Here is a 13,999-nt window from a genome sequence, read left to right on the forward strand (position 1 = left end):
TTGGACAGAGCTGATAAAATGTCTTTTCCTTTTGTATTTTTCTCATCAGGATTACTACAGCATCCCATTCCCTACACCCACCACACCACTGACTGGAAGAGATGGCAGCTTGAGCAGCAATCCATACTCTGGTAGGGAAAAAGACTGCTCTGATTCCCATCCCATCAGGGTTTGTGCTGCTTCTACTAGTGTCCCGTGTCTTTGTCTACTGGAGCTACATCTGCACCTGCACTGTGCCTCCTGCACTGCTTTTGGTTTGGAGCATGCTTCTCACAGCTAAATTCTTGCCTTCCCTTTGAGTATCTGGTTGTGTCAAGGTCTGATACTGGGAAGAGGCAGACAAAGTAGGAGTTAATGGGGCAGTTGGAAAGGGAGTAAGGAAGGGCTGAAAGGTTCTGCAAGGCGTACAACCGGGGGACTGCTTTCCAGGTGGTTGTGAGGCAGGTGGTAAGCAGTGCTTCTCATGCACTGTGAGTAAAACCAGAAAGAAACACAAAATACGGAGAAATTACTTTTTTTTCCCTCTGGGTGAATCTCATGGAGAAAGCAAGTGAGAAATTTGGGACCTGTCAAACTGAACCCAAGCACCCAGTGGGTGTATGACCTCTCACTGACCTTGGTAAGTGCATTAATGCACTGATAATCCTCACGAGGAAGTGACTGTGCTGAGCTTTCACGTGCTTTTTAGGAATTGTTGCACTTGGAAAATCACTCTTCTCCCAGCACTGCTTCTCCTCAGCTTTGACAGGAGGTGGTTTGTGTGGAAGTGCTTTTGCCCAGCTGAGGCTGAAATGCCAAGCTCAGAGCATGGCACTATGTGAGCTCTGAGTAGGAGGGTGTTTGCATGGAAGAGCCAAGCCAGGTGCTCATCAAGATCAGCACAGGGAGCTTTCCCCAGCACTGCAGCCAAGCCCTGTACAGCCCAGGCAAGCATCTGGATTGTGTTCAGTCCTGCTGGTGGTGCATAGAGAAAGATGAGGATCAGCTCTAGCATCAGGCTCTGCTAGCAGGTTTATCCAGTGCCAGATTGTGGGCTTAGCTACTGTGGCTTCCCTTTGCCTCTGCAGTCCTATTAGGGCCAAGGAGCAATTAACAGCCTCCCCTTATCAGTGTGCAAAGGTCTGAGGGACACATTCTTTGGCACTGGCAGGAGGTGGGGGTGGAGAGGTGATTAAAGTCACTGTTTATCGAAAGAATGGATCACCTTTGGGCTTGAGTTGGAATGGGCCAGGATCTGTTCTTCACTCTTGCCTCCTGTATTTCAGGTGACTTAACAAAATTTGGCCGTGGTGATGCCTCTTCCCCTGCTCCTGCAACAACTCTGGCACAGCCTCAGCAGAGCCAGACCCAGACTCACCACACCACGCAGCAGACGTTCCTGAACCCAGCGCTGCCTCCTGGCTACAGTTACACCAGTCTGCCATACTACACAGGGGTACCAGGGCTCCCCAGCACCTTCCAGTATGGGCCCGCCGTGTTCCCTGTAAGTTTCCCAGAGGCAAGGTGTGGGATTTGGACAGAAGGGTGGCACAGAAAAGCCTCTTCTCACTCTGTTCCTCTCTGTTCTCTAGGTTGCTCCTACCTCTTCCAAGCAGCATGGTGTGAATGTCAGCGTCAATGCATCAGCAACCCCTTTCCAGCAGCCCAGTGGCTATGGCTCTCATGGGTACAGCACTGGTAAGAGACCCACAAGAGCATTTTCCACAGCAGCAGGGCTTGCTCCTAGTCTTACTGGCTGTAATAGGGACTACTGTCTTACAGCAGTAATAGAGAAGAATGCCAGGGTGCTGCTCCCAGGTTGTTTGATTATCCTTAGAGAGGCCCAGGATTGTTCTGGGTTTGGGGGTTACAAATCACTTCACACCCTCCTCTGTGCCCTGCAGTCAGCTGTCTTGGCCCTTGGACCACTATCAGAAGCTTAAGATGCTGAATTGTTTGGTTTGTTGGTTTTTTTACTGCTTATATGTGATTAACAGAACAGCAATTGTTCTGGATTTGAACTTGTTTCCCACCAGCGTTTGGCAGGCACTTTCTAGGGAAGTGTCCTTAATTCAAAGATGCAGGAAGGTCATGAACCTGCCATCTGTCTTGGTACTTGGTTGGTGTCTGGCTGACTTATGCAGGGCTTTCAGTCTTCTTTTATGCTCTTCCAGTCTTTAATCTGCTTTTGTCACTGTTTTCACTGCATTAGAGCCCTTCAAGATAGTGTTTTCTCTTTGTGAAGATATTTCAGCTTTGTACCAGGTGACCTGGTGCTGAGTCCTTCAAACAGCTTTCGTTTCAGCACTTTTTCCAGGCATGAAATGATGGCTGAGGTGTCCTCTGGGCCACCATCTTTTATGGACAGCCAATATCCCATGGGGCTTGTGTTGTTGGTCACTGTACCAGCCATCCCAGCCCACAGCTGACTTGCTTTTCATGCAGTTGCCTGTTTTACACTTCAGGAGCTTTTGGGCTGTTCTTACTGCTGTACCACATGCTGTGAGTTTGTTGCCCTGTTTGTCCATTGCGTTCCCCAGCTCTCCTCAGACCTGCTATTTTCCACGTGTTTCTCTGGGTGGCAGCCAGCCCTTCAGCTGGTTTCTGGAAGCATTTTGAAACAGTGTGTGTCCAGAGCAAAATAACTTATATGGATGCTTTGCATGTAGTCATGCCAGGGCCTAGTTGCCCAGGCCAGTCTGTCTGCAGATCTCTGACCACTGGAACTCTCCACCAGGTGCTGCTGGTGTTAGCAGCAAGCAGCTACTGTTGACCTACTGGCTGCTGCCTAACACCCACCTCTCCATTCTCCCCAGGTGTATCTGTGACATCCAGTAATACAGGTGTGCCAGACATCTCGGGCTCTGTGTACTCCAAAACTCAGGTTAGTGTCTGTGAGTTCTTCCTGTATTGCTGGGGAGGAGAAGCCAAGCTCTGAGACAGCCTCCCTGGGGAATGAAGTCTCCTCCCCTTGGATCAGTTGGCCAGGGAGAAGGGAAATGCATGACCTTTCCCAGCTTACAGGAATTCCAATCCCAGAAAGAGCCATAGGAAGAGACTCTATCTGTTCCCTGTACCACATGCTGACTCTGGGCCTGTGATGTGTAGAGATGGGGAGGGGCAAACTGCCAGCTTGGCTCCCAGCCCTTATTCTGCTGTTGGTATCTTCTTCTTAGCAATCCTTTGAGAAGCAGGGATTTCACACTGGAACCCCAGCAGCCTCCTTCAACCTGCCTTCGGCACTGGGCAGCGGCGGCCCCATCAACCCTGCAACAGCAGCGGCATACCCCCCCACCCCTTTCATGCACATCCTGACCCCGCATCAGCAGCCTCACTCGCAGATCCTCCACCACCACCTGCAGCAGGATGGGCAGGTAAGCAATGCCCCTGGCACCTCAGCCCCTTGCTGGGGTATCTCCTAGGGCTCTTGCTCCCCTTTTACTTCCCTGGTCCCTCTTTCCCTCCCTGCCTCCCTCCCTCATGCTCTGCGGTGGACACACGCAGTGACACGCACATGCTCACACCTGCACATACACACAGGGCTGGTAAGAGGATGAGGTGAGAAGGAAGGCCTGGGGTGCGCTCTGCCAGGGTGGGTACTCAGCACAACCCCCCTGCTGCCGGGCTGCACCCGGATATAGCCAGGTAGTCCCTCATGCAGACACATCTGGGGCACCCCAACCTCCCCCATCCTCAGAGGGGGCAGCTCCGCAGGCCAGCTTCCAAAGGGGTTACTTGCCATAGCCACAACCCTGCAGGAGCTTTCAGGTCTAACCATGGATTTCTATTGTCATAGTTTGTCCCTTTATTTTACATATCCTGGTACTGCAACAGCTTCCATATTTGCAGATGATACTGTGCTACCAACGCCAGCAGGAAGATCAGGTAATGAACTCTCTGAAAATGCATTGCACTTGCCCTGGGCTCTGCTCCCGCCCCTAAGGCTCCCCAGGATCACATAGCCCCTTCCTTCTCCCCCATGGCCCTGCAAGGCGAGAAGAGAGGCCCTCAGTCAGTATGTGCATAGACACACACACGCACACCTGTGCACAGACACAACCTACACCGACCCTTCCCTGTCTCCCCTCTCCCTGCTGCCCATGGCCCTGTGCGCTGCTGGCCTGGAGCAAGGTGTGGAGCTGAGGGAGGGTGCTGGGGCATAGGCGGCACAGCTGTGAGGTGCTGGAGGCAGCCTCAGTACCAGGGAACTCAACTGGGCTGAGGCAGATCGGCAGCTGCCGAGGAGCTGTCTCCCAGAGTATCTGGCCAGGGCCGTCTTCTGGGACCAAGGCATGCCAGTGTTGCCCTGTGGAGCAGGCTGGGGGTGGTTCCCCTGTACTCACCACCCACTTCTCCTTCTCCCCTTTCCCACAGAGCGGCTCCGGGCAGCGCAGCCAAGGCAGCTCCATCCCCCAGAAATCCCAGGCCAACAAGTCTGCCTACAACAGCTACAGCTGGGGTGCCAACTGAGGCTGGGCCCTCTCGCCACCACTTGCTTCCAGAAGAGAATCCCAGTGACCCCGATGATAAGGAAGGATCCCAGGGAGGAGAGAGCCCTGTGGCGGGGAGCACCCGGGCCCCAGCCCCGGCAGGGCCCCGCAGGGCAGGCCGCAGGCACCTCTGCGTTGTCTGTCTTCAGCCACTTTCCTGTTGTATGTAATATAGAATTTGTATTTTTTTCTTTTCTTTTTCCTTTTTTTTTTTTTTTTTTTTCTCTCTCTCCGCATTCAGATCTGAACCGTTTGCCGTAGGGGCCTTTTTTGGTTTTTACTCCTTTCTATCCCCTCTCCCATCCAGCTGCCCCAGAATCTCTCAGATCCAAAGGAGTGGAAGCTGCGAGTCGCCTACAGCAAACCCCCTTATTATTAGGATTAAGATCAGTAATTGATATGAGCAGCATTGTAAGATTAATTAGTTGAAGTGGTTTTTTTGTACCGTGTTCTAAATTTAATGGATAAATGTGTCTTGTATATAAAAACAAAAACCCCATGCTGTCCTCTAGTTCTCTCATTTCTCCCCCTCCCCACCAAGGGGTCCCCCCTGGTATTTTATGTTCTCCATCTGCGTCCCTCCATCCTCATGGGCCCAGAGTGCAGGTCCTGCCCTGCTTGCACGCTGTAAGTATCTTCTGCTTTTGGGTTGGGGATTTTTTATTTTGTTTTTGTTTTGTGGGGTTTGGTTTGGTTTTTTGGGGTTTTTTTGTTTGTTTTTTTCTATGCAGTCCAGATCTTGTATTTTTCAGTTCCACCTGATCCCTTCAGCTGCAGCCCCGAGCGGGGATTTACTGAAGAGAATAAAGATCACAAAGTGATGTGTGTATTTTTTCCACCTTCTCAGCCTTGTTCCCTATTTTTGGTGTAGGGGGTGGGCAGCCCTGGGCAGTGGAGGCAGTGCTTCCCCCACCCCTCCCCAGCTTCTTGCTGGTATTTTTGTCCCCTCCTTTTGTGGATTTTTCCTTTTCCCAGCTGCAGCACTGGGCAGCAGGATGCCAGCACAGGGATAATCCTACCCCTCCCTTCTCTGAGACCCTCACCTTTCATTTCTGCCTCCTACTGTGCTCTGCCTTATGTCATCACTGCTGTGGTGCTACTGGTCCTCCTTTTGGAGGTTGAGGGGTGCTCTCCCCCCAAGGTCATTGGGACTGTCACGGGAGGGTGGTCACAGGTGCAGGGGGGTGGTACTGAGACCACTGCTGTGGAGGAAGCAGTGGCTGTCCCTGGAGCAGGCGCTGAGCTGCCCTTGGCCCTGTGCTCCCTCTCAGCCTCCTCGCTGCAAGGTAAGGGGCTGGTGCTCGGAGGGCACAGCTGGAGGCGTCCTGTGCCGTGTGGGGCTGGTGGGGGAGCGGCAGGGCTGAGCTGGGCTCACGGAGCTCAGCTGGGGCACAGAGGAGGGCTGGAGGAGCATCGGTGCCGCTCGATGGAGCCCTCCCCCGCCGGTTCCAGCAGCACTTGCCCACTCCCCGGGGCAGCTCGTGCGGCCGGGCCTGGGCCGATCAGACGGGAGGGCCCCGGCCCGCGGGGCTCTCGCAGGACCCCGACACGGGACGGGCCCCGCTGCCGCGGCGCCTCGCGACACCCGGCGGCGCTTTACGGCCGCGGCGCTTTACGGCCGCGCGGCCCGCTCGCAGCGGTAGGACAGAGGAGAGGGGCCTGGAGAGACCCGGAGCGGGATGAGCTTCTTCGACGTGTTTCGCGGCTTTTTCGGGTTCCCGGGACGGTGCAGGTAGCCGGGACCCAGGCCCCGCCTACACAAACCCTGCCCCTCTCAACCCCCAGTTGTCCCACCGGCCCCGGCCCTCCCCGCTTGCTCCGGGCGGTCCGGGTCTCTCACTGCCGCGGTCCCGCAGACCCCGGGACCCGCTGTTCGGCGGCGCGGTGTGGGACGAGGAGGAGGAGGATGGCGGCCCGTCCATGTCGCAGCCCCCTCAGGACTTCGGCTTCGGATTCAGCCCTGGTTCGTCCCGCGGCGGCTTCGAGGAGCTGTTCCGGGACATGGGCGAGCTCCTAGGGGTCCTGGGGGGCTTCTGGCCCGAGCCCCAGCAGCCTTTCGGTGGGTACGGGAAGGGCTGAGCGTGACTCTTGGGGCCGCTCAGAGCCCCTCGGCCTGACCGCCGCCCATCTGCTGCCCAGAGCCCGCCGTGCCCGGCCCCAGTGAAGGCAGCGCAAGGCGACCACTGCGGGACTCGATGCTGAAGCAGCCGGACAGTCTCCCTTCCCGCGCAGCCCCGGGGAGCTCCGGGGATGCCGGCGATCTGGCCCGGCCATGGAGACCCTTCTTAGGGGTGAGTGAGGTGTCTGGGGTCTGCCTCCTGTAGGCACAACAGCGGTAGCCAGCTCTGTGCTGTTGCAGTGTTGCCCCAGTGTCGTGTTTTGCCTTCTGTCACTGGCATCAGTGGTACGTGGCTTTGTCTTGCAGCTGGGAGATGCTCACCTGGCTCCTCCTGGCCTCAAGGAAGACCAAGGTGGGTGCTGGGGGCAAGGGCTCGAGGGCCTCTGCCCTCACTGCTCCACCTGCCTGTGTTGCCACAGCCTCTGGGGCTTGTCCCCATGCTGTGGCCACCATCTTACATCTCCCCACAGACCTGGACTCGCAGGTCTCCTCTGCGGGGCTGGGGACCATCCTGAGACCAAACGAGCCCAAGTCTCACTCTTACTTCCAGAGTGTCTCTGTTACCAAAGTGACTCTTCCTGATGGGGTGAGTGTCCCTCCCTGCAGATGGGGCAGGGCTGTAGGAGACCTGGGACGCAGTCCCTGTGCTTGGGGAGTCTCTCAGGGCTCGGCACTCTGCACAGGCAGTAGAGGAGCACCGCACCGTGCAGGACAGCCAGGGCCGCCGGGAGACAACAGTCACCCGCCGGAGGGGGGACCAGGCCTTCATCACCACCACCAAGGAGGATGGGCAGAAGAAGGACTACCGGGAGGAGGTGGTCAACATGGATGACCGTGAGTGAGGGTCTGGGGAGGATGCAAGGAGTGGACAGGGGCCCCACTGACAGAGTTCTCCCTGCCCTCCCAGGGGAGCTGGCGCAGTTCACTGTCACGTGGCCGCAGCAAGATGAGCTTCATGCTGCCAACCCGAGTGACCCCTCATCTGCGCTAGGCAGCTTCTTCCGACGCTGGTTCTCAAGCTGGTAGCTGTGGCCAGTCCTGACTGAGCAACCCGTATGTCTGACAGCTGCAGGCTCAGGGGACCCTGGGCTTGCTAGGCCTGTCAGAGCAGGCAGTGGGTAGCAGCCTCTTCTCACCACCTGTTTTTGTTGTAGATGGGTCAGATCTTGCTGGGAAGTGGTGCCTGGGCTGGAGGCTGCCCACCTTCTGCAGTGCTGCAGAGCCATAGGGACCCCTGTGGGGGCCAGGTGTATGTGTGTACAGAGCAATAAAGTCTATTTATGCTAAATGGTGACCTTCCGTGCTCCTTCAGACTGGAATCTCCCGCATTTGGAGGCAGATTGCCCCTGTCCACCAGGATGACTCTAAGGGGCTCCCTCTAGGGGTGCCGGTGGTTGCCAGGCTCCTGTGCCTGCACTGCTCCCTTGTTACCTCCCTCTCCCATTTCCCTGCTCAATGCTGTGCTAATGCCTCACCTGGGCCACTCTTGAGGGCCTGGCCCAGCCCAGAGGCCTTTCCAGGACCTCTTTATTAGTGTTGACTGCATCTGTGGCTTGGGCAGGGGTGTGGCAGGGCCAAAGGGGGTTCCTGGCCAGGAAATACCTGTGCCTGCTCATCCGAGGGAGGTCTTGGCTCCCCACAGCCATTTGGGGATCAGACTGTGGCCACCCAGTCAGGAGCTACTGGGGTGCAGCATTGTCACAAGGTGTCCCTGGCCCCACACAGGACTCTGGTCCCCACCAGGCATCTCCCTTGGTGCAGCCATGATTGGTTTAAAGTCCGTGCATTATCACCCACCTTGCTCTGGGGCTCATAAAACCTGCTTATGAATGTGAGTGAGATTTACTCCACTCAGTGCTGCCAGTGCTGCCACTGCAGCCAGTGCTGTCATTGCTGCCCCTGCCTGGTCAGCACTATGGGCACCAAGTCTTTCTTGACAAGGGCCCGGGGTCTGCTCCGCATCCAAAATCAGCTGGTGCGGGAATGCCTGGCTGAGCTGCTGGCCACCTTCGTGATGATGGTAAGCAGGGCCTGCAGGTGGGCTGGGGCTGTGGCTGGGGGGAGAGGGTCATGTGGGTGGGACAGGGCTGATGGTGGGGTGGTCCAGGTAGCAGGGCTTCCAGGGTTCTGCTGCTTGCCCCTTGGAATTGGAGGGATTTGGGGCTGTGTCACACTCAAATGTGCAACTCAGCACTGCCTGTTCACCCACTTGGACCCTGTTCTCACAGTATGGTCGTCCCTGTGCTGTATGGCTCTAGTGCAATCAGGGTGTGGTGCTGGACAGTGTGTGCCTCAGTACCTCCTGCCTCAGTGCAGGCAAAGGTTGCGGTTCTGGTGCTGTTCTCAGCATTTGGGCTGCATCCCACAATGGCAAATAGTGTCCCTGGGCCTGTGTTGTGGCACCTCTTCCCCAAGACCTCCCCACAGAAAGCAGTTTACTTAATTGCTTGTTATTTGGTTATTTTGCCATCAAAACTACAAGTGAGGGCAGTAACCACCTCCCTGTCAGTCCCTGTCGGATGTCCAACTATTGGGGAACAAAACTCAGGGGTGTCAGCACCAGTGTAGCCTTCGCCTTGCTGCCCTGCATATCAGCAGTGGGAGGGTCTCAGCACAAGGACACCAGGGCTGAGGTGGGGCTACATCCCTCTTCTCCAGACAATCACCCTGAGCAGCGCTGCACAGAAGATCACCTTCTTTGAGACGAAGGGGAACCTCCTCACCGCCTACCTGGGAGGCGCCCTGGGTGTCATGGCAGGCATCTACGTAGCAGGGGGAATCTCTGGTGAGACGGAAGAAGGGGTTCCAGCTCTTGCTATCCCCTGGCTCTGAGTCCGCCAGGACCCTCCAGTCCCAGCCCTTCTCACTACTCTATTGCAGGAGCCCACATGAACCCGGCATTCTCCTTAGCCATGTGCCTGATAGAGCAGTTTCCCTGGTGGAAGTTTCCCATCTTTGTGGTTGTGCAGACCTTGGGATCTTTCATATCTGCTGGAGCTGTTTACATCCTCTACTATGGTATGGGGGAGCAGCAGTGGGCAAGGCAACTGGGCAAGGTGATGCTGGGGTGGCCAGGCTTATGGAAATGCTCTGCTCCCAGATGCCATCTGGCACTACAGCAATGGGACCCTTACTGCCTTTGGCCCCCGAGAAACTGCCTCCATCTTTGTCACCTACCCAGCTGACTATGTCTCCGTCGCCAATGGCTTCTTGGACCAGGTGGGTGCCACTGTCAGATCCCCCAGCCCCCTCAGTCCCCATAGTGCTGAGCTGCTGCACTGTCCTTGCAGGTGATTGGCACAGGGGTGCTGATATTGGTTGTCATGGGCCTCATGGACATCCGCAACAAGGCTGTCCCCAAGGGCCTTGAACCAGTGGTCGTGGCTCTCTTGGTGCTCTCCATTGAGTGCTCCATGGGGGCCAACTGTGGCTGCCCCCTGAACCCTGCGCGGGACATCGGGCCCCGGCTTTTCATCTGTCTGGCAGGTTGGGGCCTGGAGGTCTTCAGGTGGGTAGAGGGAAGGGGGTGAGGTGGGGATGGCAGGGATGATCCCCAGCCCACCCTGTCCCATCCTCAGCAGGGGCAATGGATGGTGGTGGGTGCCACTGGTAGCACCGCTGCTGGGGTCCGCCGTGGGCACATCCCTGTACCAGCTCTTTGTGGCTTTCCACTACCCGGAGGAGGATAGCGAAGTCCTGGCAGAGCAGGGCTCCATTGTTCTAGTCAACACCACCATCGAGCCAGACATTGGGATGTCACCCAAGGAGAAGGACACTGAGGAGACAGTGCCTGCTGGGGATCCCCCACCACTGTGCATGTGAGAAATGAACCCCACTCCTCTATTTAAGACTTTAATGAAAGATAATGAGCGACAATTATTATAGCAAGAGCTACAGTGCTGGGTGCTGGCAATGCCAGAGACACACCCACCTTGTCAGGCAGCTGTCCTTTATGCTATTACAGTTGCACTACTTTCTCAAATGACTTTGCAGGTTTTTGGAGTCCCTTTATCACAACCCCACCTCACATTGCTACAGCATTTCACATGGCCACAGTTACAGTGTCTGAGGGTCTGTCACATTCATCACATAGGCAGTTTAGGATGGTCTTCTGGTGGTCTTCTGATGCCACTTTAGACTTGATATTTTCCTTTTATGGTATTCTGTTCTCTGCCTGTGCTATCTTGGATATACATTTTGCAATAGCAGCTATATCTTGTGATATGCCTTTCACAAGCATGCTTGCTTCTTATAATAGCCTCGCTTCATGCATTTCCCCTCCCTATTTTTTTCTTTTTTTGCACAAAAGTGATTGTTAGAACCCCAGGCACAAAGAATTTCAGGCTTTCTGTGCTAACAGGCACTGACCTGCAGGAGAACACTATGTTTGACCTGAAGCTGTAAAAAATGCTTCCAAAATTGAGTAATGGAACCGAGATTGTTAATATGTAGTTTGAATACAAGTGTGTTATATCACATGGTGGAAAATATAGAGTTTAAGGTTTTAGGATATAGTAATATGTATGTAGCAAAACAGAAGTTTTAAGGCATAGGCTTGCCTTGCTTTTTCACCTTCTTCATCATGGGTTTGGGTGATGATATGTGATTGGGTGGAAAACTCTTCAGTGTGAAACACAGGTGTTTGGTGATTAGGTTAAAAGTAAAAATAAATGAGTTGGCATTTTATAATTAGGTAGTTTACACTTAAAAGGCCTTGTAAAGAGAAATCTAAGGCTCCATTTTTTAGTTTGTTAGCTTAGTGTGCTGAAGAACTCACAGTCTGTGAGAATGTAACATAGATAAGAAATTAAATAAACATCTGAGTCCAAACAAGAATACTATCTCTTGCTGATTAATCCCAACCCTGAGGAAAAGAATCACGAGACATTTTACAAGCAATTACAAATTTTACTATTCCTGAAGAGCAGTTGAAACTTACAACAATTGTTTGCAAGCAATTACAATTTTTAATAAAAGTGAATAAATTGTAGCAAAAGCTAACTGTTACATAGCTGTTTATAACTAACCTCCCTTTGCTTTTTCTTACTATATTTGGCTTGAGTTATGATTTTCAGCTTTTATGTTCTTTGTATACTTGTACCTTTCATAAATCACGAGTGCTTCTTCTAAATTTTTAATATTCTTCTTCTTTAGCCTCATAGCCTTTTTGGGGTTAGTGGGCATTGTTACAACCTGCATACTTTGAACTACATGAGTAATTAGGCAAATAAGACTCGGAAGAAAAATTAAACTTGTTATATCACACAGCATTATGAATCTTATTTTTTTTTCCACCAGGATGTCGCAAAGAAGCCTTCCCACCATCCTTTATCAATTATAGATTCCCACTGTTTGATTGGTACATGAGCTATTTTCCAAATGTCTTTTGCTGTATCCAAAACTGTATCCCAGTTATCATCAATTTGCAGGCAACAGTCAGATAAGTTAAATTTTCCGCAATTTTCCTCCCTCTTCTGCTAACAAATAGTCTAAAGCAAATCAATTTTATATACTGTAGCTCTGGTTTGTCTTTGTTTACTGATCATTAATTCCAGGCCTTGGGCTGTTTATTCACTATAATCTCTACAACTGCTTGGAGTCTTGTAATAAGGTTTAATATATAAATTGGAGTTTGATATCCCTAACTTCCATCATAGGCCCCGGTGGCTGGTCCATATGTTTGTATTATTTGTTCAGGAGGCCATTCATCTTTACCCCAGTAAAGATGGGATGTCCTCCCAGTCTCTCAAATTAGTTTTGTTCCCTTTTGTTTCTTTTTAAAGTATCATAGCTAGGTACTCCTAGGTTATTTCCATCCCAGTTTGGTAAAAGGAAAAATCCTGGCTGTATTATTCCTAGAGTGCAACCTCCTTTCCACTGGGGAGGGAGTTTTGGATAAGCCCTTTTCCCACATATCCAGAATAGGCCATCTGGTGCTTTCCAATAATCATGGCTTTGATGGGTTTTTGATGATTTATGTTTTCCCAGAATTTTGATATTTCAGAGATCCCTGAATAGGGATTCTTCTTATTATCATTACACAAGAAAAGTTCAATTTCTTTATTATATCTACAGTTCTTTTTTCTCTCTTGAGCTCAATACTGTGTGAGTCCTTCAGGGATCTACTATACAGAAGTTCCATTAGAAATTTTGTGTCTTTTACAGGAAGTTGGTCCTACTCTTTTTAGGAATCTTTTCCCAATATGCCAGAGGCATTCATCTCCTACTACTTTGGAACTCAAAATCCACCCTTAGGGCCTGTTTTCTTCTTTTATGTTAGCCCAGTTCCATTTGAGAAGTTCAAGCATGCCTAGGCTATTACCTTTCCATGGCCATTCCTCTGTCATCAGAGCTCCCACACACACCCAACAATTGGTAACATTTAGTCCTTTACTGATTCTCTCCAGTAAATTTACAAACATGTTTTTCCTAGCCTCAGGATTTCTATATAATTTTTTAACTGTTGTTTGAGCCCTTGGTTTCCAAAAAAACTCCTAGTAACTCTGTGGTAAAATCTCAGACTTTTTCCTCATATTTTTTCCTAAGAGAAGTAAATCATCAACATATGGGATAAGTTTTACCTCTGGCACACTAGGGAAATGTTGCAGTACCTCTTCCAAGGTTTGTCTAAATAACTTAGAGAATTTGATAAATCTTTGGGATAATTTGGTGAAAACAAATATATCTTTACTTTCTTCTGTTAGGGGACAAGCCCAAAAGGCATCTTTGAGGTCTATTATACTAAACTACTGATGCAATAGAGGGATTTTATTTATTTTAATATAGGGATTAGGTACTACTGGGTATCAATGTATATTTCTTTTATTTACTTCTGTCAGGTCTTGGACAAACCAGTAGGTTCCATCCAATTTCTTTGCTGGTAATATAGGTGTATTGTGAAGAGACATGCATGGTTCTGAAGTCCCATCCTTAAGTAATTATTGAATTACCGTATACAATCCTTTTCTCTCCTTTAAAAAAAGTGGGTATTGTTGTACTTGAACTAGGCAGTCTTTGTCAGCTATTTTTACAACTAAGAGCAGTTGAAATTTACAAGTGTTTGTAAGCAATTACAATTGTTATTAAAAGCGAATAAATTGTAGCGAATGCCAACTGTTACATAGCTGTTTATAGCAATGCGCCAGCAGCACAGTATCCCCCACAATCCCTGGCACACCACTGAAAGTCCTGAGGGCACGGGGTGTCTTGTCTATGGACATGGGGGTGCAAGGATGTGGTGGAGGCCGTGGCCCCCAGCCCCAGGCCTGCCTGCAGGGGGACCGCAGCCTGGGAGACATGTGCTGCTAGTGTGGGGATTACTCCACTGGGATGTGGGGCTGTCCCCGGGATCCCTGGCTGTGTCTGGCCCCCAGGATTCACACGGCCCTCCGGGACCAGCTGGAGCCGCCTC

The 13,999-nt window shown here is 51.9% G+C and overlaps 3 protein-coding genes across 10 annotated transcripts in view; all 3 read left to right on the top strand.

Annotated features, from left to right (window-relative positions):
• UBAP2L (ubiquitin associated protein 2 like) overlaps positions 1 to 4,968 on the top strand; it is a 29,998-nt gene extending 25,030 nt beyond the window's left edge. For 4 of the 7 annotated variants that reach the window (XM_058860786.1, XM_058860787.1, XM_058860788.1 and 1 more), the window contains 7 exons: positions 50 to 131; positions 1,266 to 1,483; positions 1,572 to 1,677; positions 2,796 to 2,863; positions 3,156 to 3,353; positions 3,814 to 3,864; positions 4,354 to 4,968. In XM_058860786.1, the coding sequence (XP_058716769.1) occupies positions 50 to 131; positions 1,266 to 1,483; positions 1,572 to 1,677; positions 2,796 to 2,863; positions 3,156 to 3,353; positions 3,814 to 3,864; positions 4,354 to 4,449 (819 nt within the window). In that variant the 3' untranslated portion in view covers positions 4,450 to 4,968. The remainder of the gene's footprint in view (positions 1 to 49; positions 132 to 1,265; positions 1,484 to 1,571; positions 1,678 to 2,795; positions 2,864 to 3,155; positions 3,354 to 3,813; positions 3,865 to 4,353) is intronic. The other 3 variants (XM_058860789.1, XM_058860790.1, XM_058860792.1) reach the window with 1 other exon arrangement.
• Positions 4,969 to 6,017: 1,049 nt separating this feature from the next.
• HAX1 (HCLS1 associated protein X-1) lies at positions 6,018 to 7,876 on the top strand. 2 transcript variants are annotated; one of them, XM_058860795.1, is made up of 8 exons: positions 6,018 to 6,201; positions 6,326 to 6,528; positions 6,609 to 6,760; positions 6,895 to 6,940; positions 7,059 to 7,174; positions 7,272 to 7,422; positions 7,496 to 7,610; positions 7,743 to 7,876. In XM_058860795.1, coding segments are annotated over exons 1-8 (837 nt in total). In that variant the 5' UTR covers positions 6,018 to 6,148; the 3' UTR covers positions 7,744 to 7,876. The 2 variants fall into 2 exon arrangements, with proteins under 2 accessions (XP_058716778.1, XP_058716777.1); XM_058860794.1 differs by having other exon boundaries at positions 6,028 to 6,201; positions 7,496 to 7,641.
• A 627-nt stretch (positions 7,877 to 8,503) lies between these two features.
• Positions 8,504 to 13,932, top strand: AQP10 (aquaporin 10). The gene is made up of 6 exons (XM_058860224.1): positions 8,504 to 8,608; positions 9,247 to 9,373; positions 9,469 to 9,606; positions 9,689 to 9,807; positions 9,879 to 10,096; positions 10,167 to 13,932. The coding sequence occupies exons 1-6, from the start codon at positions 8,504 to 8,506 to the stop codon at positions 10,408 to 10,410; spliced, it is 951 nt and encodes a 316-aa protein (XP_058716207.1). The 3' UTR covers positions 10,411 to 13,932.
• Positions 13,933 to 13,999: the final 67 nt, after the last annotated feature.

This window comes from Poecile atricapillus, chromosome 33, assembly GCF_030490865.1.
Source record: "Poecile atricapillus isolate bPoeAtr1 chromosome 33, bPoeAtr1.hap1, whole genome shotgun sequence".
NCBI classification, from domain to species: Eukaryota; Metazoa; Chordata; class Aves; order Passeriformes; family Paridae; genus Poecile; species Poecile atricapillus.